Source organism: Phoenix dactylifera, chromosome 16 (assembly GCF_051530095.1).
Source record: "Phoenix dactylifera cultivar Ajwa chromosome 16, Ajwa_hap1_PhDact_Kaust_v1.1, whole genome shotgun sequence".
Lineage (NCBI taxonomy): Eukaryota > Viridiplantae > Streptophyta > Magnoliopsida > Arecales > Arecaceae > Phoenix > Phoenix dactylifera.
Window position 1 is genome coordinate 11,868,332 of NC_143205.1, and position 27,576 is coordinate 11,895,907.

General features: G+C 43.5%; 1 protein-coding gene and 1 long non-coding RNA gene across 9 annotated transcripts; both read left to right on the forward strand.

Moving 5' to 3' along the window:
* Window positions 1–19,652: 19,652 nt before the first annotated feature.
* Window positions 19,653–20,461, forward strand: LOC120104168 (uncharacterized). Its single transcript, XR_005506630.3, has 2 exons — window positions 19,653–19,861; window positions 20,283–20,461. It is a non-coding gene; the product is annotated as an uncharacterized LOC120104168 (long non-coding RNA).
* A 981-nt stretch (window positions 20,462–21,442) lies between these two features.
* On the forward strand, window positions 21,443–26,516 carry LOC103696864 (Tetratricopeptide repeat (TPR)-like superfamily protein). 8 transcript variants are annotated; one of them, XR_015974018.2, is made up of 4 exons: window positions 21,443–23,378; window positions 24,689–24,846; window positions 25,111–25,370; window positions 26,148–26,516. XR_015974018.2 is itself a non-coding variant. In XM_017840535.5 (2 exons), the coding sequence occupies exon 1, from the start codon at window positions 21,790–21,792 to the stop codon at window positions 23,332–23,334; it is 1,545 nt and encodes a 514-aa protein (XP_017696024.1). In that variant the 5' UTR covers window positions 21,443–21,789; the 3' UTR covers window positions 23,335–23,378; window positions 26,148–26,516. The 8 variants fall into 8 exon arrangements, 2 of the variants coding, with proteins under 2 accessions (XP_017696024.1, XP_088568679.1); XR_003383394.4 differs by having other exon boundaries at window positions 21,653–23,378; window positions 24,142–25,025; XR_005506633.3 differs by having other exon boundaries at window positions 21,653–23,378; window positions 24,142–24,846.
* Window positions 26,517–27,576: the final 1,060 nt, after the last annotated feature.

The following is a 27,576-nucleotide window of genomic DNA, read 5'->3' on the forward strand; positions in this document are numbered from 1 at the left end:
CGATAATTATAATGATACTAAACAAAATCTTCAATATTCTGACCATTCAATCTTGTCTCCTGGCATGACTTGTTAAAGAACTCGATGCAATCTGAGATGGCTTCGTTGTAATGTGAATCAAGGGGATGATGATATGAACTGCATGATATTTTCGGGACGTCGGGAGGTTCATCAACCTTTGGGTGGGGAATTGATGGCCTTCCAGAGCGAAGAGAGAAGAAGCATGTCACAATCTTCCGCAAGCGGCTGAAGAGCCCATTTGGCCACATGCTGAACTTGGGTGCAACCATAGATCTCGCAATCTCGCCTTCCTTGCTTACTTGAATCACAAAGCTATCTACTTGCAACTTATGCATTGACTCAACAATGATCTAGTAGATAGACACTGGTAAGGGACAGTGGAAGAGATGCCCAGGGCTATATACTCAGTGGCAGGATGCAGAAGAAAATGGATTCTTTAAGCTCTTCACTTCAAAGGAACAATAAGAAATATGACCCATCTGCCCAAATCATTGAAGGTTGCTGTCCGAGTCATTCAAAGTGTCTAGTTTACTAGATGCCTTTTTTGCTGAACTAGGTGGTTCTTGTCCCCACACTGCCATTGCTCCCATATAAATCCATCAAAGTGTCTTCAGCCAATGATAATTAGACATGTGTAGCAACATCATGTAAAATAAAGTGCATGGTAGGAATCTCTCTCTCTTTTGGTCAAGGAGGTCCTAGCTTTTTTGAATAACTAATGTGAAAAATGAATGATTTGGTCCTAGGTTTGGGCAAAAGCCTAACCAGTGAAAAGGCTTTTCTGCTGGCTAGGGGAGAAGTGCCTGACATTTAGATAAGCATCTCGGTGCTCATGATGAGGGAAGGGAACACCCTTAAAGGCCGGGACTAAGCTTGTCAGTTCTTAAACTAATTATACTTACACTGAAGAATGAGTATCATAATTTTCGAAGGGAAGGGAAGAGCACACTTTCCATTGTTTTATCACTTATGGAGTGCAGAAGCAGCAATTTAATTCGCAGGAGATAGTAGCAGGATGACTGTAGTTGAAGCAAAATGAGATGATGCAGTTGTTGTCATGTGGCCTATTGGCTGTCCATATGTGCTCATGTGGTAAGCCCACTCATGCTTTCCTCAGGCTCTCATGCTACCATTAAACAGCTTTCCTCGCATCACACAAAGAGTGGGTTGCTAGCACCAGGCTCAACAGCTCAACCATTGCAGGTTTTCCTAAAAGTTAGATAATTTGAGGAAGTTATTATGCAGGAGATGATGCAGTTAACATTCATCATCAACATGCCTTACCTATCAAATTGCCATGGTTTCATAAATCTTATTCAGTTTGCGCTCCTAACGACGATTTAAATAAATTTATACAGACTCTGCTCGCGTCTTTAAAATTAAAGAGAATTTTTGACCGTTTATACAATCCAGATAGTCCATTTTGTAATGCAAACACAAACAAAGTAAATATTTGCATAGTTGATGTCACTTTTTCTTTTCTTTCCCTTTTCTAATTATATCCCTAGGATTGCATTGGTATGTCTAAATGTTGTAAATTGATTGTTTAAAGTTAGAAAGATGGAAATATCTTTTTTCTCTCTTTTTTTTTTTTTTGCGCATGCATATGCCGGTAAGTTCTACCATAGCCAACTATTAGTATCCATTTACATCCACTTGAATGACCTTTTCTCATAATAAGAATGCAAATAATCCTGTTTCAGTCTGAGCAGGTATGGAATTAGCTTATAATTGTGCGCGTGCGCGTGCGCGTGCGTGTGCGTGCGCGTGCGCGTGTGATCAGGTACAAAATTAGCTTGTAATTGTATGTATAGATCGATGGATGGATGCATGAATGCATGCATGTATACTTGTTGATATACATGTGTGGGTGTTTATATAACCCACTAGGAATTCAAATTTGCCGGGGCTTGGTGCTTCGGCGTATACATGATGATAATGAAAGCACTTATTGGACACAAATTCCTTAATTCCAGAAGGGATCAACCGAGTTCATGCTATATTGCAGATGTACGGTGCTTCATGAAGATTCTAAACGTTAGGAGTTGAGTTCAGAACAAGTGCTAGGGCATCTCAAAGGAAACCAATCCCATTACTAATCAAGTTCCAAACGGTAGCCAATAAACGTCAGATGTTACATGAATTGATGATTTTTTTGTTATAATGTATTGACAACTTTGATGTATCTAGCACGTACGTGCGATGATCTATACTTAGATCTTTGGTATAAAATCAAGAAAAATCAAAGCAAGCGAATGTTGGGTATCCTCACCAAAGTTTGCCTGGATGGAAAATTAATTGGCTTTTGGTGACCATTATTAATAAAAGTAACACTAAAAAATCTTGAATTATTCTCAACTTTATCTTGCGCCAGATAATGAGTTAAATTATTCCAACTTACTCAAGAAATTTCTACTTTTTGTAAATATTTCAACAAGCAATTTTCAATACATAATTGATGTTGGTATGATTCCATCAATTTTTATTATTTTCGTATTTTGTTCTAATTTTCTAATTTTAGATCATCCACACTTTTGGTGAAAAATTTCTTCCATTTTTTTGGCTCCTAAATTTTTCACCTCCTACTGAATTATATCCGAGCATCAAACAAGTGACTATAGATAAGTTTCTAAATAATATACTATACCATTATAATGAACCACACCAAAATCATTATTAATTATTATATAATCATTATTTACTTCAAAAAGTTGAACTTCAAATATTTATTGTTAAAACAATCATTATTAATAGAGTAAATTACGAAACCCCTCTCGAGGTTTACATTTATTACACTTACACCCAATAGTTTGTAAAAAACTTACACTTATACATAGTTAAATTAACGGTATTAATGAGACTATTTACCTCATGTGAAAAATCGAAATTGCCCTTTGACGGAGAGGAGGATGCATGTTGTCTTTTGTTCTTGGATGGTTGTTATGTCACTTAAGGAGGAGGCAAACTCTATTTGTTGCTTGAGTCAATGGAGAAGAGTATAGTGAATAAAGAAGCAGATATATAAGTTAAAATGGTGATTTGTGAAGGGGTGAAATAGAGATACAAGTTTATAACAGGAGTAGAGAATAAAAAGAGAGGGGACCCAATATTATAGCAATCTTTCCTTAAAAATAAAGTAGTTTTCTAAAAGAGTAAAAATAATGTTTAGTGTACCCTAATGTGTACCCCGGTTACATTTGTCATGAATTGCTAAGGGTAAAATAGGTATTAAAATCCTTTTTAAATAGCTTAGCCACCACGTGTGGGGCACCAAAACCTAGTTTGTGCTCCTCCCAGGTATGTACTCAAGTATATCTACCAGTACTCTTCTTAAAAGAGTAGTTACCTCTATACTTACTATATATGCCCTATAATAGTTAGAAGTGTAATTCAGGTTGGCCTTGACCTAAACTTGCTTGCCTAACCTGCTCATTGGATGGCATTAGATTAAGGTTTTACAAACTTAATTTATACTTGGGCTCAAAATTCCCAACACAACCTTAAATAGAGTTGGGTTAGGGTTAACCTTCAACCCAATCTGAACTTGATCTTAACCCAACTAGAAACTGATATGATTTAACCTAACCCAACCTGATGTATAAATAATTGTGTTTCATATAGGTTATTTATATATGTATATAATTGTATCTTTAATCTTATTAAATTATGTATAAGGGTATCATTGAAATTTATGAATGATCGAGGTCTCAATTTAATAAATATTAATCCAACAAAAACTTCCTAAGCTTTTTTCCTATCTTAAAGTTTCTATTTAACCTAATTTAATTCAACTAATATAGAACAACCCAAGTCAACCTAGCTAACCCAACCCTACTTAGCTAACTGACCTAATCTGAGTTTAATTTATAATGGGTTAGTTTAGGTTGGTTAAGAGAATCTTAACTCAAGATCGAATTGGGTTGTATTAGGGTTGAGGGACTTAGAGGTTGGATTGAGTTAGGTCTTGCCCTCAACTGGCTAGAGTTGTATCCCTAATAACAACTATTATAATGTTTTTGGCACCCCCTTCATCTTGCATGTTATTTATAACTTTAGGATTTTGCTATGGTCTCCTCAAATTCCATACCTCATTTTCTTGGTTAATATAGACCATCTATTTCTCCTAGGCAATAGAGAAGACTACAATGACGCCAACACGTGGTGGATCGGAAGCGGCCACTAGGTGGGCCCAACGCCATTCCATTAAGCTTGCATATCAAAAGCTCCCCACATTGGCCATATTCTAATCGAGAGACCTAGGGCTCGTTTGGTTCACGGGAAGTATTTTCCCTCCTAGGAATATGATTCCTGGGAATCAGATTCCTAGGAAGAGGATACCTAGGAAAGTACTTTTGGCATGTTTGGTTAACCATGGGAAAGTGACAAATTTCCAAAGTGCTTATGTTTGGTTAACCATCCATTTTCCTAGGAAAGTTATGTATAATTTCTATTATGCCCTTAATAAAAATTAGGTCTTTAATGCCTCTTTAATGCTTCTTTAATGCTGAAGGGTCTTTTTGGGAAAAAATAAAAAAGAAGTGATTCCCACCTCATGGGAAAGTAACTTTCCCATGTTTCTCATGGGAAAGACTTTCCCATGAAATGTGGGAATCATATTCCCATGGGAATACAACTTTCCCATCTCTCTCCTTTGAAAACTCCAACCAAACAAGAGGCATTTCATTACTTTCCCGTTGACCACACTTTCCCCCCTCCTTTTCCTGCGAACCAAACGAGCCCCTAGTGATCATCAAAATCCCACCGAAATGACAGGCAGGACGTCATCCGAGTGTGAAGATTCATGGCCGATGTCCAAGCCGTACTCAAGCCAGTCACTTTGGGTCGACCCACATGCCCCAATTCTTTGGTGGTAAGTAGGCTCCTCCACCGAACATATACAAAGGGGGTGGGGGGGCGGGCCAGCATAGGAGGTAAGCAAGAAAAATGCCCTTACAGACTAAAAGACTGCCTCCTTTCGTTTTCTGATTACTATACCAACTTAGGCATCGGATGGTTTCCACCGGATACGTTCTGGCTAGAGGATTTCTTTGCTCTATGATGTTTCAGGTCGAAATACTACTATCTGACGAGGATCTCGGCTGTAGCGACTGAGCGTCGCTCATCTTCTTCAATTCCAGCTAAAGCAATCGACCACCAAGCTCTCTAGTGTCGTCATGCTTCTCGCCGCAGTGCCTAGGGCCAGTCAGGTCTCACCGGCAACAGATTAGTCCACATAAATCTAGGCAATGACTATTGTGATCCAACACATGCAGTAGCCAGCCGCTCTCCGGTACCTACAATGGCAAGAGGCCTACAAGCAGGATCACCGGAAGGAACTGGAATGCTCGAGTCGATGCTCTCCACCTCGGAGTGGGGGGCAAGTGCCTCTCAACTAGCCTTCCTATCGTTACAGCTCTGGCAAGGCTCCACGCAGCCTCTACAACCAACCACAGAGTCATGTGCTCGAGGACCCATCTCGATCCACTGGCTCTTCCTCTTGGGAGGAGTCAGCCTCTAGCCATTGCTCCTCTCACCGACCGATAGGGCTTCAAGAAGAGAGGCCAACCTCGACCGTAAGCTCGAGGGTATGTGCCAGCGCCTCGAAGACCTGCAGCAGCATCAGACTAATCAAGACTATAAGATGTGTAGTTCACCACTGAACCCCATCCTCGATGAAGATAATGGTAGATTAAATAGTGGTGATTTCTACTAGTTTTATACTTTAGGCTGTTTGGGAATCAACCAGAAAGACAGTGAAATTGAAAAGAAAAAGGATTCTCTTTGTTCCCGTGAGGCAGTATTTGCTTTGCCGTGTTCTTTTTGTTGGGAAGGAGCAGGTAGGTACCTTCTTTAATCGATAATCAAAGGGCCCACCCTGTGAAACAATTTCCCCTGGCATTGACTAGGCATTTGCAAGGAGGATACCATCCTTAGCTATTCGCAGCACAAACAGCGGTACAATTTTGGATAGCCATCACGTCATCCGATCATGAAAATGGACGGTAATAAATCAGGATGTACTATAATCCATGCAAAGCATGTTTTGTAGGGCACAATGCCAATCTTGTTTGATGGCCGTCCATCTTTATAATCGGAGTCAACAATAGCAATCCAAATTAATCTAGAAACTAGCTTAACCACATGGAAGTTGTAGTATACAGTATACTAGTTTTAAAATATATGTATTGTGACAAAAGAGTATAGAAAAAGCCGGTGTCAACTAGTTCAATTTGTAAAATATTTTGCGAGATGTGGTGGAATATTGTTAACCTAGGTTTGAGTTCTGTTTATACCTGGATGAGGAGTAATCTCCTCTCCTTTCTCCAAAAAAAATGGAAAGAATATAGAAATAGTGATCATGCTCGTATCCATACCACAACGAAAGTAAATCTCTTCAGCATGCAAGCTTTCATCTCCATGTATTTGTCCCACCGTGACTACTCTCTGTGTTGTGATTTAGTTCTTCATTCTGAGTGAGAGAAAAGGAGAGGTACATCTTCCAAAATTGAAAATTCACGGGAAATCAAGCCACCTCAGATGTGCATCTCATTTCACACAGAAGTGTATGAGATACTTGTATACATAGCTAGCATATGCCAGGATTCTATTCGTAGGTTAAATTATATATGTTTACACCTTATTCTGACACTTGAGGATCATTGTACATATGGCAATTCTAGAACAAAACTCAGAGAGAAATGTTAAGGGAGAGCTTGAGTCAAGAACTTTAGTCAGAAAACAAAAAATCCCAAAAATTCAGCCTAACTAACAGCTTAAGAAATGGTCTGGACATGGCATTTAACTATAAAAATATTTTTGATTTATTTATTTGATGAATAAGAACTTACATGAATCCCTGGAAGTTTCTTGTTCTTCACCTTCTGAAATATGCTTTGTTCCTGGTAAAAGTTCGCTCTTCGAATTCCAGATAGGAGTAAATTGTACACTAGCAAGTAGCTTAGAATAAAAATTGGCCTGCATTTAGTATTATAGGTATTGGATGTATAAAAACTATATGGTAACTAAAAGATAAGCCTGTAATTCAGTGCCTTGTAGAAGGCTGGAAGAGGAGAAATTATATCCTATACGGGGTGCACCATGTGGCTGTGCATACCCCAAATCATAACCACTCGTTCCTATAGCGATACATCAAGATGAGCGCTTGATGAATGGGGTCCACAAGAACGGGCAGCTGAGACTGGTGGCATGCATGTGGTGCACGCCGTTAAGATATAGTTTCTTATAGAAGAGAAAGTTGAAAAGACCGTAAGGAAAATAGAGATTAGTATCGTAAACTTACACTAAAAGCATTGACAAAATGTATTTCATCTAATTTGAAAAACCATATCTATGTGAAACTATGGAGTCTGATATTATAAATATAAGAAACCAATTGAACACCTGGATGCCCCTCAAACTGCAAATTGAATGTACCCTAAAACCACTTGCTCTCCTCCTCTGTGGTTGCTATGCCCTGGTTAGACCTAATTGTAGGGTTTCAGCTATCCGAGAAGTCTGAATTTGAGGGTCAATAAATATCCACTCCACTCTAGTTTGGGATGCCACCGGCTTAGAGGACGGGCGAAGAAAAATTACATGGGCAGGCTTCCTATTTTACTATATTTTTTTTAGTGCTCATCTCAAAAAAAAAAAACAAAAATCAGGGACTCTTTTTACTACTGGAGTCAGCAATCCCGTGATTAAAAAAAAGCTCAAAGAAAGAAAACAAAATCATCTTTCTTCTTTATCAAACCGCTCCATCCATCCTCTTCCTCATCAAGCCATCTCTCCTATCCGTGTTGTCTTTCCTTTTCTTTCCGAGTCTCTTTCTCCTCCAAATCCCTCTTTCTTTTTCAGAATCTTTGTACCTAAAAGTTTATGGAATCTAAGTAATGTCATGGATATAATTCTTATATTAAACAAAGCTAGAAAACTGCACACCATGTACTGGTACTGATGAATACTATATTCTAGAAACTATGTATCGATTTGATTAAAGAAGTGTATTGATTTGCTAGATGTCTAATTTGCTTGGTATGTATCATATGATCATATAATATATAATAGTAAAGATAATTAATAATATTAAATTATTCTTAGCGGTGATCAAATATAATGACTCTTGTCTTGATTTTCTTTTTAGTTTTGTGATTTCCTGGTTTATATTTGTTAGCTCTCTTTTCCAATTTCTCCTTTTATACCAGATAGTGATTCCTTTCCCTCCTACCTCCCTTCTGTTCACCTCAGCAGCAGGCCATCTCCCTTTTGTTTTTGCTCTATCTCAACCATTCATAAATCAAACTAGCATACACATCAATCCAACCACAATGTATCATCCATCTTTTTTTGGAAAACATAAGATGTAATGTCCGGGCCCACAACCTACTAGGCCCAATAAGAAATGGGCCCAGTTAAGGGTTTGGGCCCAAATTTCACTGTGGGCAGTATTATTTTAATGATTATTATAATGGTACGAAAAAAAAATGAAGGGATAAGACCGACAGGGAAGGGTTACCTCACCCCCTGCTGGCAGCCGATGCCGGCGCGCCGGAGACGGGGGGGCGGCGGCCAGTCCCGGAGTATGGAGGAAAGGAGAGGATGGGACCTCTCAGAGGGGGGTTTCATCCTCTAAACAATTATTTAAGCCTCTGCCGGCAACCCCAAGTCACAGACTCCCTAGACTTTGAACGAGAGAGAGAGCCGAAGCCCTGGAGCCTAAGGCCAAGGAGCCCTGAGGCTCTGGGAAAGGAAGGACTACTAGGGAGGAAGCACTGCCGACTACAACCGGCCAAGGTAAGGAGTTTTTTTTTTAGGTTAGGGTTTAACAGAAGTAAGGAAACCCCTCTGTGGGGTGCTCTTCCCCTCTGTGTCAACAGTGAAATAGAGGGGAGGAGGCCGGCACAGGAGAGGGAGAGAAAAAAAAAAAAACCCACAAGCCCGGGTCGGGTCGGACTCACAGGCCGCGACCATCCGGACCGAACCCAACCGGGCTCGGCCTGTTGACGAACCGGACACCGCGGCCTCGGCCGCGGGTACCTTGGGGTTCGGGGGGCAACCCGGGCCGCCAGATCTGGCCGGGACGACAACAGAGGCGGCCACAGGGCCGCCAGCCCCGGCCGGACCACCACCTCTTCTCCGGCAAGGGGTGGTGGTGCCGGAAGGAAGAACCAAGGAAAAAAAAAAAGAGAGAGAGAGAGAGGGAGGAAAAATTAGAATGAGCTCACCGGACCGAAGAAGCTTCATTCTTGGACCCCGGCCTTACCTCACCGTGGTCGGAGCAGGGGGAGATCTCCCAGAGGAGATCCAGCCGCGACCCAACTTCCCGGCACTCCTCTTCTCCGGCATCGCTTCGGAGAAGAGGAAGGGGGGGCCGGCCTTTCTTCCGCCGGTGCTCCGGGGGGAAGCTCCGCCTCGGTCGGTGGATCGGAGGGGAGCCTCGTCTCCCCGGTCGCCTGCGAGAGAAGAAAGGGAGGAGACGGAGGGTTCGGTGGGGACGAAAGGCCGAAAGGGCTAGGGCTTTCGGTCGAAAACGAGGAGAAAGAGAGAAAAGGAGAGGAAAAGAGTGGAAGAGAGAAAAGAAGAGGGAGTGACCGAGAGAGAGAGGAGGCCGTAGATCCGGCCGGAGGAGAAGAAGGGGAGCCGGAGGGCCGGCAGGAGGCATGGGTTCGGTGGAGACGAAGGAGAAAAGAGAGGAGAGAGAGGAGAGCGGGAGATGAAGAGGCGGAAGCCTCTGGAAGGGGGGAGAAAAACCCTGATAACGGGTTCGCGGGTCGGATCCGAATCCGAACCCGCAACCCGTTAAGCCCAAAGAGCAAAAAAAGAAAAAGAAAAAGAAAAAGAAAAAGAAAAAGAAAAAGGGAAAGGGTTTAGCCAAATTTGACTAAACCCGAGCCCAATCAAATTGGGCTAAGTCTGGACAAGCCAGACTATAAATTTAACCAAAATTAAGCCCAAATGGAATGAGGCCCAAACCCAATTCGGCTGGAATTGGTCCTAACAGACCAAACTAATGGAAATCGGCCCAATTAAAGCCCAATTCAAGCCAATGTAATTAATTTGGGGGCCAAATTGATCCCGGATTGACCCTGACTCAGGCCCAAACGGGTCACAGTGACCCTAAACCCGAAATTAAACCCAATTAAGCTGGGAATTAAGCTTAGTGGCCAATCGGAAGGCCAATTAAGACTTATGAGCCCAGCCAAGACCCCAAATACAGAGGAATTAGGCTTGGGCTAAATTTCAGGTAGAAAAGGAAATAACATATTGTTATTATGACATGATTGTAGGTGACTTAGGACTCGTCACCAGGACGCAGGAGACCTAGGAGAAAGGCAAATTACTGTAAGTAACTTGTTTTAATCTTGTTGTGAATCATGTATGTAAGTAGCCTGTCCTAATCTTTTATGGATCATACATGAAATTTAACATGTTATGCATGTACTGTAGGCTAAGAACGATACGTGTATCTGACATGCTCTAGTTACACAAGATATGATGATATATGCTTTATATTCCGTTATGCCTACAAAATACTGGGATTACATTACATGCTAAGATATGAGTTATGAAATATGAACATGAGTGATACATGTCAGTCACATAATTCATAGTTGTGCACATATTATGTTTTCATAGCTCTTGTGATACATGCAAAATGAATTGAATTCCATATTATGATTTTTATTAGCATGAGTGTAAAGAATGATAATGATTTGCTCTAGCTGCATATTGCTTGTAAGAGGGTACCTAAGAACTCCTAATGCTACGGGCCAAATGCAACTGAGCCGGCCTTGCCAGTGGCCGATAATGACTGAGCCAGCCCCGCCAGTGGCCGACTAATAACTGAGCAGGCCCCGCCAGTGACCAATAATGAATTCGCCGTAGCATCTATGAGGTACTACCTATACGAAGCATTATTTAAGAACTCTTAAGAGCTACTGTGTCACGCCCCGGATCCGGCTCCGTGACACGGCCGTGCTATTGCCGACTACTGCCCACAATAGCACGCAGCCTCGTACATGGTCAACAGGTAGTCAAAAGCCGTGTAACTTGTATATATCAAAAGAAGGTATTACAACCCACTGGTTCATATAAAGTATAGAGCTTCTACATAGTTTATATACACAAAAGTTTATTTATATCATCCCCAAAAATAAAGAAGCCCTGTTGCAAAAGAAAAATGCTTCTGGCAGCTGTCACTGGTGGTGATCTAAAAAAAAACGTAAATGAACAGGCATGAGCTACACGGCTCAGTAAGTAATCCTGCATAATCTTGTCGAATCAACTAAAAATGCTAACCATGCTTATCAGAGTTTGAGAAGCTGACATGTATGCTACTAAATCAATCGTCATAATAAAATATCCATGCTGAGTAAATAAAACAGTATCCTACAATGTCAAGAAATCATGTAATATGCACATGTAGGAAAAATCGTGCCACCGGCATGCCGTGGTCATGCTCTCAAATGCTACTGCGAAGTCATTCTTGGCCACTGGCGGGACCGGCTCAGTTATTAGGCGGCCACTGGCGGGGCTGGCTCAGTCATTCTCGGCCACTGGCAAGGCCGGCTCAGTTACATTGGGTCAGTAGCTCTTAAGAGTTCTTAAATAATGCTTCGTATAGGTAGTACCTCATAGATGCTACGGCGAATTCATTATTGGTCACTGGCGGGGCCTGCTCAGTTATTAGTCGGCCACTGGCGGGGCTGGCTCAGTCATTATCGGCCACTGGCAAGGCCGGCTCAGTTGCATTCGGCCCGTAGCATTAGGAGTTCTTAGGTACCCTCTTACAAGCAATATGCAGCTAGAGCAAATAATTATCATTCTTTACACTCATGCTAATAAAAATCATAATATGGAATTCAATTTATTTTGCATGTATCACAAGAGCTATGAAAACATAATATGTGCACAACTATGAATTATGTGACTGACATGTATCACTCATGTTCATATTTCATAACTCATATCTTAGCATGTAATGTAATCCCAGTATTTTGTAGGCATAACGGAATATAAAGCATATATCATCATATCTTGTGTAACTAGAGCATGTCAGATACACGTATCGTTCTTAGCCTACAGTACATGCATAACATGTTAAATTTCATGTATGATCCATAAAAGATTAGGACAGGCTACTTACATACATGATTCACAACAAGATTAAAACAAGTTACTTACAGTAATTTGCCTTTCTCCTAGGTCTCCTGCGTCCTGGTGACGAGTCCTAAGTCACCTACAATCATGTCATAATAACAATATGTTATTTCCTTTTCTACCTGAAATTTAGCCCAAGCCTAATTCCTCTGTATTTGGGGTCTTGGCTGGGCTCATAAGTCTTAATTGGCCTTCCGATTGGCCACTAAGCTTAATTCCCAGCTTAATTGGGTTTAATTTCGGGTTTAGGGTCACTGTGACCCGTTTGGGCCTGAGTCAGGGTCAATCCGGGATCAATTTGGCCCCCAAATTAATTACATTGTCTTGAATTGGGCTTTAATTGGGCCGATTTCCATTAGTTTGGTCTGTTAGGACCAATTCCAGCCGAATTGGGTTTGGGCCTCATTCCATTTGGGCTTAATTTTGGTTAAATTTATAGTCTGGCTTGTCCAGACTTAGCCCAATTTGATTGGGCTCGGGTTTAGTCAAATTTGGCTAAACCCTTTCCCTTTTTCTTTTTCTTTTTCTTTTTTTTTTCTCTCTTTGGGCTTAACGGGTTGCGGGTTCGGATTCGGATCCGACCCACGAACCCGTTATCAGGGTTTTTCTCCCCCCTTCCAGAGGCTTCCGCCTCTTCATCTCCCGCTCTCCTCTCTCTCCTCTCTTTTCTCCTTCGTCTCCACCGAACCCATGCCTCCGGCCGGCCCTCCGGCTCCCCTTCTTCTCCTCCGGCCTGATCTACGGCCTCCTCTCTCTCTCGGTCACTCCCTCTTCTTTTCTCTCTTCCACTCTTTTCCTCTCCTTTTCTCTCTTTCTCCTCGTTTCCGACCGAAAGCCCTAGCCCTTTCGGCCTTTCGTCCCCACCGAACCCTCCGTCTCCTCCCTTTCTTCTCTCGCAGGCGACCGGGGAGACGAGGCTCCCCTCCGATCCACCGACCGAGGCGGAGCTTCCCCCCGGAGCACCGGCGGAAGAAAGGCCGGCCCCCCTTCCTCTTCTCCGAAGCGATGCCGGAGAAGAGGAGTGCCGGGAAGTTGGGTCGCGGCTGGATCTCCTCCGGGAGATCTCCCCCTGCTCCGACCACGGTGAGGTAAGGCCGGGGTCCAAGAATGAAGCTTCTTCGGTCCGGTGAGTTCATTCTAATTTTTCCTCCCTCTCTCTCTCTCTCTCTTTTTTTTTTCCTTGGTTCTTCCTTCCGGCACCACCACCCCTTGCCGGAGAAGAGGTGGTGGTCCGGCCGGGGCTGGCGGCCCTGTGGCCGCCTCTGTTGTCGTCCCGGCCAGATCTGGCGGCTCGGGTTGCCCCCCGAACCCCAAGGTACCCGCGGCCGAGGCCGCGGTGTCCGGTTCGTCAACAGGCCGAGCCCGGTTGGGTTCGGTCCGGATGGTCGCGGCCTGTGAGTCCGACCCGACCCGGGCTTGTGGGTTTTTTTTTTTCTCCCTCTCCTGTGCCGGCCTCCTCCCCTCTATTTCACTGTTGACACAGAGGGGAAGAGCACCCCACAGAGGGGTTTCCTTACTTCTGTTAAACCCTAACCTAAAAAAAAAACTCCTTACCTTGGCCGGTTGTAGTCGGCAGTGCTTCCTCCCTAGTAGTCCTTCCTTTCCCAGAGCTTCAGGGCTCCTTGGCCTTAGGCTCCAGGGCTTCGGCTCTCTCCCTCGTTCAAAGTTTAGGGAGTCTGTGACTTGGGGTTGCCGGCAGAGGCTTAAATAATTGTTTAGAGGATGAAACCCCCCTCTGAGAGGTCCCATCCTCTCCTTTCCTCCATACTCCGGGACTGGCCGCCGCCCCCTGTCTCCGGCGCGCCGTCATCGGCTGCCAGCAGGGGGTGAGGTAACCCTTCCCTGTCGGTCTTATCCCTTCATTTTTTTTTTGCGTATCATTATAATAATCATTAAAATAATACTGCCCACAGTGAAATTTGGGCCCAAACCCTTAACTGGGCCCATTTCTTATTGGGCCTAGTAGGTTGTGGGCCCGGACATTACATACTGACCTAATGTAACTGAGCCGGCCTTGCCAGTGGCCGAGAATGACTGAGCCAGCCCCGCCAGTGGCCGCCTAATAACTGAGCCGGTCCCGCCAGTGGCCAAGAATGACTTCGCAGTAGCATTTGAGAGCATGACCACGGCATGCCGGTGGCACGATTTTTCCTACATGTGCATATTACATGATTTCTTGACATTGTAGGATACTGTTTTATTTACTCAGCATGGATATTTTATTATGACGATTGATTTAGTAGCATACATGTCAGCTTCTCAAACTCTGATAAGCATGGTTAGCATTTTTAGTTGATTCGACAAGATTATGCAGGATTACTTACTGAGCCGTGTAGCTCATGCCTGTTCATTTACGTTTTTTTTTAGATCACCACCAGTGACAGCTGCCAGAAGCATTTTTCTTTTGCAACAGGGCTTCTTTATTTTTGGGGATGATATAAATAAACTTTTGTGTATATAAACTATGTAGAAGCTCTGTACTTTATATGAACCAGTGGGTTGTAATACCTTCTTTTGATATATACAAGTTACACTGCTTTTGACTACCTGTTGACCATGTACGAGGCTGCGTGCTATTGTGGGCAGTAGTCGGCAATAGCACGGCCGTGTCACGGAGCCGGATCCGGGGCGTGACATTTCGTGGTATCAGAGCTTTAGGACTAACAAGAACATAACAATAAAATTTGGGGTTAACGGGTAGTTAAGGGTGTTGAGACTTATTAGGGTATATTGACCTTACTTTGAATTTTGGTGGCAGTAAACACTATAAGATATGGAGGATGATAGGAGGCCACCGTCCCCAGATCCTAGCTACCGCTCCGAGTCCCCGGATACACCACGCTCTGGGGCAGGTAGCACGGATCTAGCTGGAGTGTACTAGTTGATAGCGCAGCTCCTCCAGCAGCAGCAGCAGATACAGCTAGCTACCCTACAACCAACCAGCTCTTATTATGAGAGGTTCCGACGACTGAACCCACCAGTATTTGATGGCGGACCGGACTCGATAGTGGCCGAGACATGGATTCGGGATATGGAGAAGATGTTCCAAGCACTCCAGTTCTCCGAAGAAACGAAGGTCCGATTAGCCATCCCCCAGCTGAAGGGGAGCGCCGAGTTTTGGTGGACGACCATGGAGCCCGCATACCCCGCCAGCAGGATTACTTGGAGGGACTTCACGAGGCTGTTCTATGCAGAGTATTTCCCGGACTCGGTGAACCAGATAAAACAAGATGAATTTTTGACACTGACGCAGTCCGAGCATATGTCTGTCCTGCAATATGCCAGCAAATTCAACGAACTGGGCCGGTTCTGCCCCCAGTTCATGGAAAATGAAAGGAGTAAGGCAAGCCGGTTTGAGCGGGGGCTGAGGTACAGGATCAGATCTCGGATATCTTCTCACCTATTCACCTGCTACAGAGACGTGCTGGACCGGGCCTTGAAGGTTGAGGCCGACTTGATGAGGCCTGACTTAGAAAGAAGTGATCTGACGAAGGCCAGGTCAGCAGGAGGACAGAGCAGTAGGCCCAAGGGCATCAAGGGGTCTATGATTAAGAAGAGGCAGAACCGAGGTTGCCCTAGCTGCGGCAAGCATCACAGTGGGCCCTGTCTGAAGAAAATTGGGGCCTGTTTTACATGCGGGCAGCTCGGACATATGGCACGTGACTGCCCAAAGAGGGCACCCAGACCTCCTGCAACCGAGGGCCAGAAGCCAAGGAACACCCCCCGAGTATTCGCACGCACAGGTCAACTCAAGGATGAAGTGGAAAAAGGGTTACGACCCGAGCTCCAGATTCACTCAGATGGTACCCTGAGGTTCGGTCATCGATTGTATGTCCCAGCTGATGTGGAATTAAAGAAAGAAATTCTAGGAGAAGCCCACCAATCCCGTTTCTCCGTTCACCCCGGCAGTACCAAAATGTACAGGGACCTCCGAGAGCATTACTGGTGGAAGGGTATGAAAAGAGAAATAGCTGAGTATGTTGCCCGATGCATGACCTGTCAGCTGATAAAAGCAGAACACCAGAGGCCGGCAGGGTTACTAGAGCCATTGGAGATTCCAGAATGGAAATGGGAGCATATCACTATGGACTTTGTTGCAGGGCTTCCAAGAACAGTAAAAAGGAATGACGCAGTGTGGGTGATTGTCGACCGCCTCACAAAGTCAGCTCACTTCCTACCCTTTAGGGTTGGAACCTCATTGGACAGGCTGGCCCAAGTGTACATTAATGAAATTGTGCGCCTACATGGAGTGCCAGTGAGCATCGTCTCTGATCGCAACCCCCGATTTGTATCCAGATTCTGGGGAAGCTTTCAGAAGGCCATGGGTACCGAATTGAGGCTCAGTACCGCATACCACCCCCAGACCGACGGTCAGTCAGAGCGAACAATACAGACCCTGGAAGACATATTAAGAGCTTGTACCATGGACCTAGGTGGAGGCTGGGATGACCACATACCTCTGGTAGAGTTTGCCTACAATAACAGTTACCATTCCAGCATCCAAATGGCACCATATGAAGCTCTATATGGAAGGAAATGCCGATCTCCTCTGCATTGGGATGAGGTCGGAGAGCGAAAACTACTCGGTCCTGAATTGGTCCAGAGTGCTAGAGATAAGGTACTGCTAATAACGCGGAGACTACAAGCCGCTCAGGACAGACAGAAACGATGGGCTGACGAAGACAGGAGAGAATTGGAATTTTTGGAGGGGAACTTTGTCTTCCTAAAAATTTCTCCGTCAAGGGGTGTTACCCGATTTGGGCGGCACGGTAAACTGAGTCCCCGCTACATCGGCCCATTCGAGGTTCTCGCTAAAGTGGGCAAGGTCGCCTACAAGCTGGCCCTACCTCCAGAGTTATCAGGAGTACACGACGTCTTTCACGTCTCCCTCCTACGCAGGTACATCCCAGATCCCAGCCATGTATTACAGTATGAACCCTTGCAGATAAATGAAGACCTGACCTATGAGGAAGCTCCTCTGCGCATCATCGATAAGAAGGAGCAAATTCTTCGGAGGCGTACCATCCCTTATGTCAAAGTTCAGTGGGCCAACCACACTGAACGGGAAGCCACCTGGGAACTTGAAGAGGAGATGCGCCAAAGTTACCCCCAGCTCTTCGAAGATAGAGGTATGTATAATTTCGCGGACGAAATTTATTTTAAGGGGGGTAGGATGTAATGTCCGGGCCCACAACCTACTAGGCCCAATAAGAAATGGGCCCAGTTAAGGGTTTGGGCCCAAATTTCACTGTGGGCAGTATTATTTTAATGATTATTATAATGGTACGAAAAAAAAATGAAGGGATAAGACCGACAGGGAAGGGTTACCTCACCCCTTGCTGGCAGCCGATGCCGGCGCGCCGGAGACAGGGGGGCGGCGGCCAGTCCCGGAGTATGGAGGAAAGGAGAGGATGGGACCTCTCAGAGGGGGGTTTCATTCTCTAAACAATTATTTAAGCCTCTGCCGGCAACCCCAAGTCACAGACTCCCTAAACTTTGAACGAGAGAGAGAGCCGAAGCCCTGGAGCCTAAGGCCAAGGAGCCCTGAAGCTCTGGGAAAGGAAGGACTACTAGGGAGGAAGCACTGCCGACTACAACCGGCCAAGGTAAGGAGTTTTTTTTTAGGTTAGGGTTTAACAGAAGTAAGGAAACCCCTCTGTGGGGTGCTCTTCCCCTCTGTGTCAATAGTGAAATAGAGGGGAGGAGGCCGGCACAGGAGAGGGAGAAAAAAAAAAAAAAAACCCACAAGCCCGGGTCGGGTCGGACTCACAGGCCGCGACCATCCGGACCGAACCCAACCGGGCTCGGCCTGTTGACGAACCGGACACCGCGGCCTCGGCCGCGGGTACCTTGGGGTTCGGGGGGCAACCCGGGCCGCCAGATCTGGCCGGGACGACAACAGAGGCGGCCACAGGGCCGCCAGCCCCGGCCGGACCACCACCTCTTCTCCGGCAAGGGGTGGTGGTGCCGGAAGGAAGAACCAAGGAAAAAAAAAAAGAGAGAGAGAGAGGGAGGAAAAATTAGAATGAACTCACCGGACCGAAGAAGCTTCATTCTTGGACCCCGGCCTTACCTCACCGTGGTCGGAGCAGGGGGAGATCTCCCGGAGGAGATCCAGCCGCGACCCAACTTCCCGGCACTCCTCTTCTCCGGCATCGCTTCGGAGAAGAGGAAGGGGGGGCCGGCCTTTCTTCCGCCGGTGCTCCGGGGGGAAGCTCCGCCTCGGTCGGTGGATCGGAGGGGAGCCTCGTCTCCCCGGTCGCCTGCGAGAGAAGAAAGGGAGGAGACGGAGGGTTCGGTGGGGACGAAAGGCCGAAAGGGCTAGGGCTTTCGGTCGGAAACGAGGAGAAAGAGAGAAAAGGAAAGGAAAAGAGTGGAAGAGAGAAAAGAAGAGGGAGTGACCGAGAGAGGGAGGAGGCCGTAGATCCGGCCGGAGGAGAAGAAGGGGAGCCGGAGGGCCGGCCGGAGGCATGGGTTCGGTGGAGACGAAGGAGAAAAGAGAGGAGAGCGGGAGATGAAGAGGCGGAAGCCTCTGGAAGGGGGGAGAAAAACCCTGATAACGGGTTCGCAGGTCGGATCCGAATCCGAACCCGCAACCCGTTAATTCCAAAGAGGAAAAAAAAAAGAAAAAGAAAAAGAAAAAGAAAAAGAAAAAGGGAAAGGGTTTAGCCAAATTTGACTAAACCCGAGCCCAATCAAATTGGGCTAAGTCTGGACAAGCCAGACTATAAATTTAACCAAAATTAAGCCCAAATGGAATGAGGCCCAAACCCAATTCGGCTGGAATTAGTCCTAACAGACCAAACTAATGGAAATCGGCCCAATTAAAGCCCAATTCAAGCCAATGTAATTAATTTGGGGGCCAAATTGATCCCGGATTGACCCTGACTCAGGCCAGTGACCCTAAACCCGAAATTAAACCCAATTAAGCTGGGAATTAAGCTTAGTGGCCAATCGGAAGGCCAATTAAGACTTATGAGCCCAGCCAAGACCCCAAATACAGAGGAATTAGGCTTGGGCTAAATTTCAGGTAGAAAAGGAAATAACATATTGTTATTATGACATGATTGTAGGTGACTTAGGACTCGTCACCAGGACGCAGGAGACCTAGGAGAAAGGCAAATTACTGTAAGTAACTTGTTTTAATCTTGTTGTGAATCATGTATGTAAGTAGCCTGTCCTAATCTTTTATGGATCATACATGAAATTTAACATGTTATGCATGTACTGTAGGCTAAGAACGATACGTGTATTTGACATGCTCTAGTTACACAAGATATGATGATATATGCTTTATATTCCGTTATGCCTACAAAATACTGGGATTACATTACATGCTAAGATATGAGTTATGAAATATGAACATGAGTGATACATGTCAGTCACATAATTCACAGTTGTGCACATATTATGTTTTCATAGCTCTTGTGATACATGCAAAATGAATTGAATTCCATATTATAATTTTTATTAGCATGAGTGTAAAGAATGATAATGATTTGCTCTAGCTGCATATTGCTTGTAAGAGGGTACCTAAGAACTCCTAATGCTACGGGCCGAATGCAACTGAGCCGGCCTTGCCAGTGGCCGATAATGACTGAGCCAGCCCCGCCAGTGGCCGACTAATAACTGAGCAGGCCCCGCCAGTGACCAATAATGAATTCGCCGTAGCATCTATGAGGTACTACCTATACAAAGCATTATTTAAGAACTCTTAAGAGCTACTGACCCAATGTAACTGAGCCGGCCTTGCCAGTGGCCGAGAATGACTGAGCCAGCCCCGCCAGTGGCCGCCTAATAACTGAGCCGGTCCCGCCAGTGGCCAAGAATGACTTCGCAGTAGCATTTGAGAGCATGACCACGGCATGCCGGTGGCACGATTTTTCCTACATGTGCATATTACATGATTTCTTGACATTGTAGGATACTGTTTTATTTACTCAGCATGGATATTTTATTATGACGATTGATTTAGTAGCATACATGTCAGCTTCTCAAACTCTGATAAGCATGGTTAGCATTTTTAGTTGATTCGACAAGATTATGCAGGATTACTTACTGAGCCGTGTAGCTCATGCCTGTTCATTTACGTTTTTTTTTAGATCACCACCAGTGACAGCTGCCAGAAGCATTTTTCTTTTGCAACAGGGCTTCTTTATTTTTGGGGATGATATAAATAAACTTTTGTGTATATAAACTATGTAGAAGCTCTGTACTTTATATGAACCAGTGGGTTGTAATACCTTCTTTTGATATATACAAGTTACACTGCTTTTGACTACCTGTTGACCATGTACGAGGCTGCGTGCTATTGTGGGCAGTAGTCGGCAATAGCACGGCCGTGTCACGGAGCCGGATCCAGGGCGTGACATAAGACTTATATTTCCTCTTCGAGGAAATGCCTAACAAATTTTATTTGTTATTACTAGCTTTTATTTATACAAAATTTAAGATTTTATTGGTCCATAACCAATGCAGCTGTGGAGCCTGCCTTTGTGTCTAGATTCAGCAATAATTTCCTATGTCATCTTATAGGATTAATTAATCTTGATTCATTTCTCTATCCTATCCTTTAACAGTACTTCTCCATCAGAAGTGGTGTGTTTAAAATTTGGCTTAATAGTTTATTTATTTTTTTTCTATTTTATCTTCTCTTTATGTTCAATGCTAGCTCTTTTTTTCATAATAACTCCACGATTTTTTTTTTTAATTTTCCCTTTTAGAACTCATTTAGTTCATGAAAGGAGAAGGAAAATAATATGATCAATAAAAAAATAGAGAAATACTTTATATTTGATTGAAGTTTTTAAAAAGAAGAGATAGAGAAGTAGTTTTTCCAAGAAAATAAGATTTCTATATTTTATGGAAAAGAAAAATTTACGTAGAATATGGAAAAGTGACTTTCTCAGTTTAAAAGCATCCTTAAGCTTTTAGATAGAATAAGATAGTTTTTTTTTTTCTTATGGGCATAACAAGTATTTTATATAACTCTTCCAAAAAATAGATATTTAACTAGTATAAGCCACTGAAATATACTATTTTTTTATGATCAACTAAATATATAAAAATTATTTTATTAAGTATCATTTATTTAGACATCAATTTTGTAGAAACAGATATTTTAATGTTTTTTTTTTCACGAACCAAAAATAGTTTTTTTATTAAACACCAATTCCACTCATTTTTTCATACGATAAGCTTCTGTGCAAAAGTTTTGATTTAACTACTATTTTATAATGATTGGCAGCTGATAAAAACACCACCTAATTCGTTATCTGCGTCCAGCTTTGCTGATAAATACACCTGCCATCCATCTGAACTTTTCATCCCCACTTCCCTTTAAAAAAAGTACAAAAAAAAAAATCACCGCCAAAAATAGGGAAGCTACCGGCAAGACTGATAGAGGACAGGCTCATCTCTCTCTTGAAGTCATGTAAGAATCTCCAATGGATCCACCAAATCCAGGCCCAGATCATCGCCAACGGTCTCCATCACGACCCATTCCTCGCCCCCACGGTCGTCTCCTCCTCCTTCCAAGTGGGAAATCCGGAGCTCGCCCGCCGATGGTTCGACCGAGTTCTCCTCCCCAACACCGTTCTTTGGAACCTCATGCTCAAAGGCTACACCGAGGCCGGGCTCCACGAGCAAACGCTCCATCTGTTCAGCCTCATGAACCGGAGCGGCGCGCGGCCGAGTCGCTACACCTTGCCTCTCGTCATCAAGTCCTGCGCCGGCATCCCCTCCCTGACGGTGGGCGAGCAGGTGCACTGCGTTGCAATCAAAACCGGGTTTGAGACCAATGCGTTCGTTGGCCCGGCATTGATCGATATGTACTCGGATCGGGGTGTGGTCGGGGCTGCCCACAGGGTGTTCTCCCAAATGCCTGTGAAAAATGTGGTTGCTTGGACTGCTGTCGTCGCTGCGTTTCTCTCGGCAGGGGATGTGAAGTCGGCAAGAGAGCTCTTTGATCAGGCGGTTGAGCGTGATGTCATCCTATGGAACACCATGGTCTGTGGGTACACCAGGCATGGAGACATGGCTGCGGCGCAGGAACTCTTTGTGAGAATGCCGGACAAGGACATCATATGTTGGAACACCATCTTGCTTGGTTATGCGAATGGTGGAGATCTTGAGGCTTGCGAGCGGTTGTTCGAGGAGATGCCGGAAAGAAATGTGTTCTCTTGGAATGCACTGATTGGAGGGTTTGCTCGTCATGGCCGGTACTACGAGGTCTTGGATGCCTTAACTCGGATGCTGGGATTGTCTGATGTCAAGCCAAATGATGCAACTCTTGTGATGGTATTGTCTGCCTGCTCGAGGCTAGGGGCTCTCAACTGGGGAAGATGGATTCATGTCTACGCCGAAGGCAATGGATTCAAAGGAAATGTATATGTTGGAAATGGACTTATTGACATGTATGCAAAATGTGGCTGCATAGAGGATGCAGTCTCTGTGTTTGATGGCATGGAAACAAGGGATCTCATCACTTGGAATTCGATGATTGGAGGGCTCGCGATGCATGGACATAGCATGGAGGCATTGGAGCTTTTCGATCGGATGAAGGACACGGGAGAAAAACCCGATGGTATCACACTTGTTGGAGTGCTATCTGCTTGCGTGCACATGGGTCTGGTTAAAGAGGGGTTCATGTACTTCAGATCGATGACAAAGGACTGTGCAATTGTTCCTTGGTTAGAGCATTATGGATGTATGGTAGACCTCCTTGGCCGAGCTGGCTTGCTTGATGAGGCATTGAATTTTGTAAGGAAGATGCCAATTGAACCTGATTGTGTAATATGGAGTGCTTTGCTTGGAGCATGTCAGGTTCACAGAAATGTTGGATTGGCTGAGCTTACCATGAATCAGCTTGTAAGGCTTGTGCCAGAGGATGCAGCTAATTATGTGGTGCTCTCTAACATTTATGGAGCTAATCGGAGAAGGGAAGATTTTGCTAAACTGAAGTTGATGATGAAAGAAAGGACTATGGGGAAGTTTCCCGGCTGTAGCTTGATTGAAGTTGACTCTGAGGTGGTTGAGTTCTTTTCATCAGATACAAGGCATTCGCAAACTAGGAAGATATATGGGGTATTGGAGGGATTAACAAAGCTGTCAAAGTCATCAGGGAATGAGACCGAGCTTGATGACCTATGTTAAGTAAATGCCTGGACGAGTCATCAAGCTTGAGGACAATAATTCAGGTAATGCAATCTGATTCTATTTCCCTCTATATTAAAATAATTCACATAGTTGACTGATTTTATATGCCTGTCATAAGCTGCTTGATTATAATCCTTGGTAGAATTTCATGTGAAATTGCATTAGTCAGAGAATCATTCACTAGAATGATTAAAGAAAGTGTGTACTTCTAGATCTAGTATGTTTTCATAAGACAGAGCAGTACGTATATAATTGAAGGAGATAACTTTTGGTTTTTCCCCCTCTCAAAGGACCTCTCAAACGCTGAGGCAGCATTAACTTCTTATGAAATGGTGATCTGAGATTGCTATGCTGTAGCTTGATTGAAATAAATTATAAGATGGTTGAGTTCTTTCATCTGATATGAAAGAAGTAAGGGATGATAAGTTCTTTTAGAATAATTTTCACTTAATTTTTCACATGACAAAGCAATCCTTCACCACAGCTTTCTTACAAGAATCTTGCCTCATCTACTATTCCATAAAGAAGCTCAACTAATAGGTACACCACCTCATCTCCTCCATTGCATGTGTCCAAGTTTGTCTATGAATACACTTAACATCCATCTGAACTCATCATTTCTCATCTTTTTTTTTTTTTTTAAGAAAAGACTATATAGGTTGTGGGCTGCACAATAATGGTAGCCCTCCTCAAACCCCGAACTTTGGTTAAGACAAATTTTTATCACACCTGCAGCGATGCAAATGCTAATGGTTACAAACCAAGAACATCTCTTGTAGCAATGCCTTGGTAATCTCTTTACAGGCAAGGGTAACTATCCCAAACTACTACCTGTACTTCCATGTTGAGAAGCCTGGCTGAAGTCTAGGATGGACATTGGCCCTGGAAGAGGTTATTTGGTCCATGCTTGGATCTCTTGCCACACATCAAGGCAACATCTTCAAATTCAAATTCTGCATCCTTCATTCTTGCAAGAGAGATCCAGTCATCACCGATCTCACGACGGAGGCGGTGCCTTAAAATCGAAGCTTCTGTCTGCTTGGGCCATTGACCAGCCTACTTCCTTCTCATCTTTTGACCTCATTGTAGGTAGCCTTGACAGAAGCCCCAGAACCTCAAACTCCTCACACCAGGCCTGGGCTACACTCGTGGTCTATTGGAGGATGACACTCCTACAGTGTCTCAGTTGGGTGAGGGAGAAGAGAGGAGCAGGTTTTCAGTAAGACTTCTAGACAGATGATTGTCCACAATTCACATATAGTTTCTGACTGCCTTTGATCTCATTAGTTTGTTGTGAACAAGTCATAACCCTCTTGAAGGACTAAGGAAAATATTCTTAAGTGGTTGGCAGGAACATGATAATCAGCATGCACCTACTCTAGATTTGTGGTGACAAGGCATTGGCTTGTTGCATATTGCTATCAACATTCTACAACTCTAAAATCACACCATGCTCAGTCTGCAGCTGCGGTTGCCAGGCCACAGGCAACAAAAGACCACTATGTGCAGGTTGTGTATTTTTTCGAGTGCTACGTCATTCTTTAATTATGGATCTCATTATGGTTGTTGCAATCAATCAATCTAATCATGGGAGGCAAAGAGTGAAGAACTTGTTAGAATCATGCTATCCCTTGAGCATGGAACGTTGTTCTTCAGAAAACATTGCAAACTAGCTCGTTCATGCTAAGGTGCATGGTTGCGCATCTTTAGAGATCATTCTACTAACTTTGGCTCCAGTTAGTTGATAATTTCTTACTCTAAACTCTGGTGCAGAAACAGTGAGATGAAGTGATTGCCAGGAGATGACCCGAGCCGTTTTAACTTGGTCGGCTGCACTGACCACTCGTGGCCAGTCCGAGTTCATTGGCATGTGAAATCTAATCATAGAGATCACTAGAAAGTAGAAGTAATAGTGTCAAATGACCGCTTTGCTTACAATTTTTCTGACTGGAACTATGTGATTCAGCGCCTACCTTTGGTCAGCGTACTCTTACAACAGCTTCAACTCCAACAGACTGTCTACTGCAGGAAACGTGGGTACTCTTTTTACATTTCTCTCGTTCATTCTTTGCAACTAGCTATGTGGGAGGAAAATTTAAGACTACATGGAAATTTCTGATCATGCTGGTGCCTCACTCTCAGAAAGAGCAAGATCTTTAATTCTAAAAATGTGCTTATGTTTAATTCCTTGAAGGACCAAGATCATGTGACCACTTTGTAATTGTTTAGTCTTTATCTCTTTTGTTTTCATCAGAAAATTGGTTGTCTTCTCTGCAAATTTAAAGAGAGTAGAAAAGATATATAAATAAATACATCACCAACAAATTGAACTCTGCTCAATGTTAGTTCCCAACGTGAAATACTCTTTAACAGTCACAAAATACTTGGGCATTTTGGATTCTTCAATTTGTTGTGCAGTCGCAGCAAATTCTTCTAGGTCTGTACATTTGTTCTATAATTTTGTGATCCTGGCTTTACTGTTCTCTTGCATTTTGCTTCTGATTCTAGCAATTAATGTCACATGACACTGCCATTCTGTAGCAAAAGCTGAGTTATAGCCCAGTAGTTGCACCCCGCATTTGGAGAACTTTCTGTATTCCGACCTACAGAGATGCTTGCCTGAGTTTGTGGTTAGATATTGCCATTTCTATCAAGCACAGTGCTCCTAAGGCTTCAACCTTCGTAACTGTGCTACATCATAGATGAGAAAGCTATTTGATTATAATCATTAAGTTTCTACCTTCAAGGGTAAGAAAAATGATTTGCTACCAAAAAAGAAAAAGAAACTAACATGAGCTTAAACAATGCAGATGAGACAGCCAACTTTTGGGGTATAAAGTACTACAACAAAGAGCTTCTGCAGACAGGAACCAGGCTGAGTCATGACGGAGATGGTTCTGCGCAAGGATCCTGAATCATTCACATTGAGGAACGGCTGCGCCTTCCCCTTGAAAAGTCTATTTTAATGGAGAAATCTGTGAAATGCCTATGCCAGATGACTTCCCAGCGCCACCAAACACTGGTTCCAGTCCCTCAAATGCTTGCTGTCTTCTCTTAAGTGTATTCTCCATGATTATTCTCTTCCATTAGAAATTCTAAATCTTGCTTTGTAATCAATAAAAGAAATGCATTACTGGATGTCTAAGACACTGCTAATCTACACTAAAAAAATTATTTTACATGCATGCTTGCAATGATGTCTTATCTATGTACCTTTGATTCATTTGTCATATAGCTTAGCATGGTGATGCTAACACGTCTTCTTCTTATTTCTGGGAAACATGTAATAAAATTTTTTCCACGCAGGCATCTTTTTGAGTTTTCAGTGAATTGAGTGGTGATAAAACACATGTATAAATTAGCTTCAAATCATAGTATCTTTCATTCTTGATGCCTAGAGATGGAAAAATAAAAAAAAAAGGTCATGCTGACCATCAATTGCCAAACAATTCTGCCACCCGAGGCAGTAAGATTAGCCTTAATTTTTTTTAGAGCTGAAATAGGCTGAAGCCCAAATTCATTAAGTATAGACTTAATATTTTGGAATACTAGATTTTGGATTACAAAATAAGCAGCATTGGTTTGAAACTCAGGTCTAAAGTTATGGGAAAACCATTGGCAATCCCTCTCTTTAACATTCCATTTGATGTCCGGATGCCTATTGAAGTGACCTAATTTGATGCAGTATATGTAATTAAGCACTACTAGCTAATAAATTTTCTGATTTTTTTTCTTTTGAGGCACCAATAGTTATACATGTGCATCCATATCTACAGGCACGTGAAAAATGTATATATAGAAAAAAATGTTAATCAACAAAATGAATTGGTTTTAAAGGCTGAGATTTGGAAAGAGATGAGATCATGAAATTATGTTAATCAAAGAACTCATCGGCAAGGTTTTGGTTTCTTATATATACAAAAAGAGATGTTAGGAAGATAAGGGCATTAGTTTTCCTAAAATATCCGTATCTTTAATCATTACAAAATAAAATTCTCTATGCTAACTAATTAGTTTCCAACTAGAGATATAATTTCATAGACCTAAAATCCCATTTCACTCATTTAATACAGTACGTGTATATAGTATGTACCCAAAATCCTAGGTCTTAATGCAGAGTATTGAGCAGTCACAAGAGGACCATATGGTTGCAATTAACATTCCCATTGTTTGACAAAAGATGTTGGTTAAGTTGGCTTGGGTAAACAACCATCAACAAAAACCAGCTTGTTCTTTCCA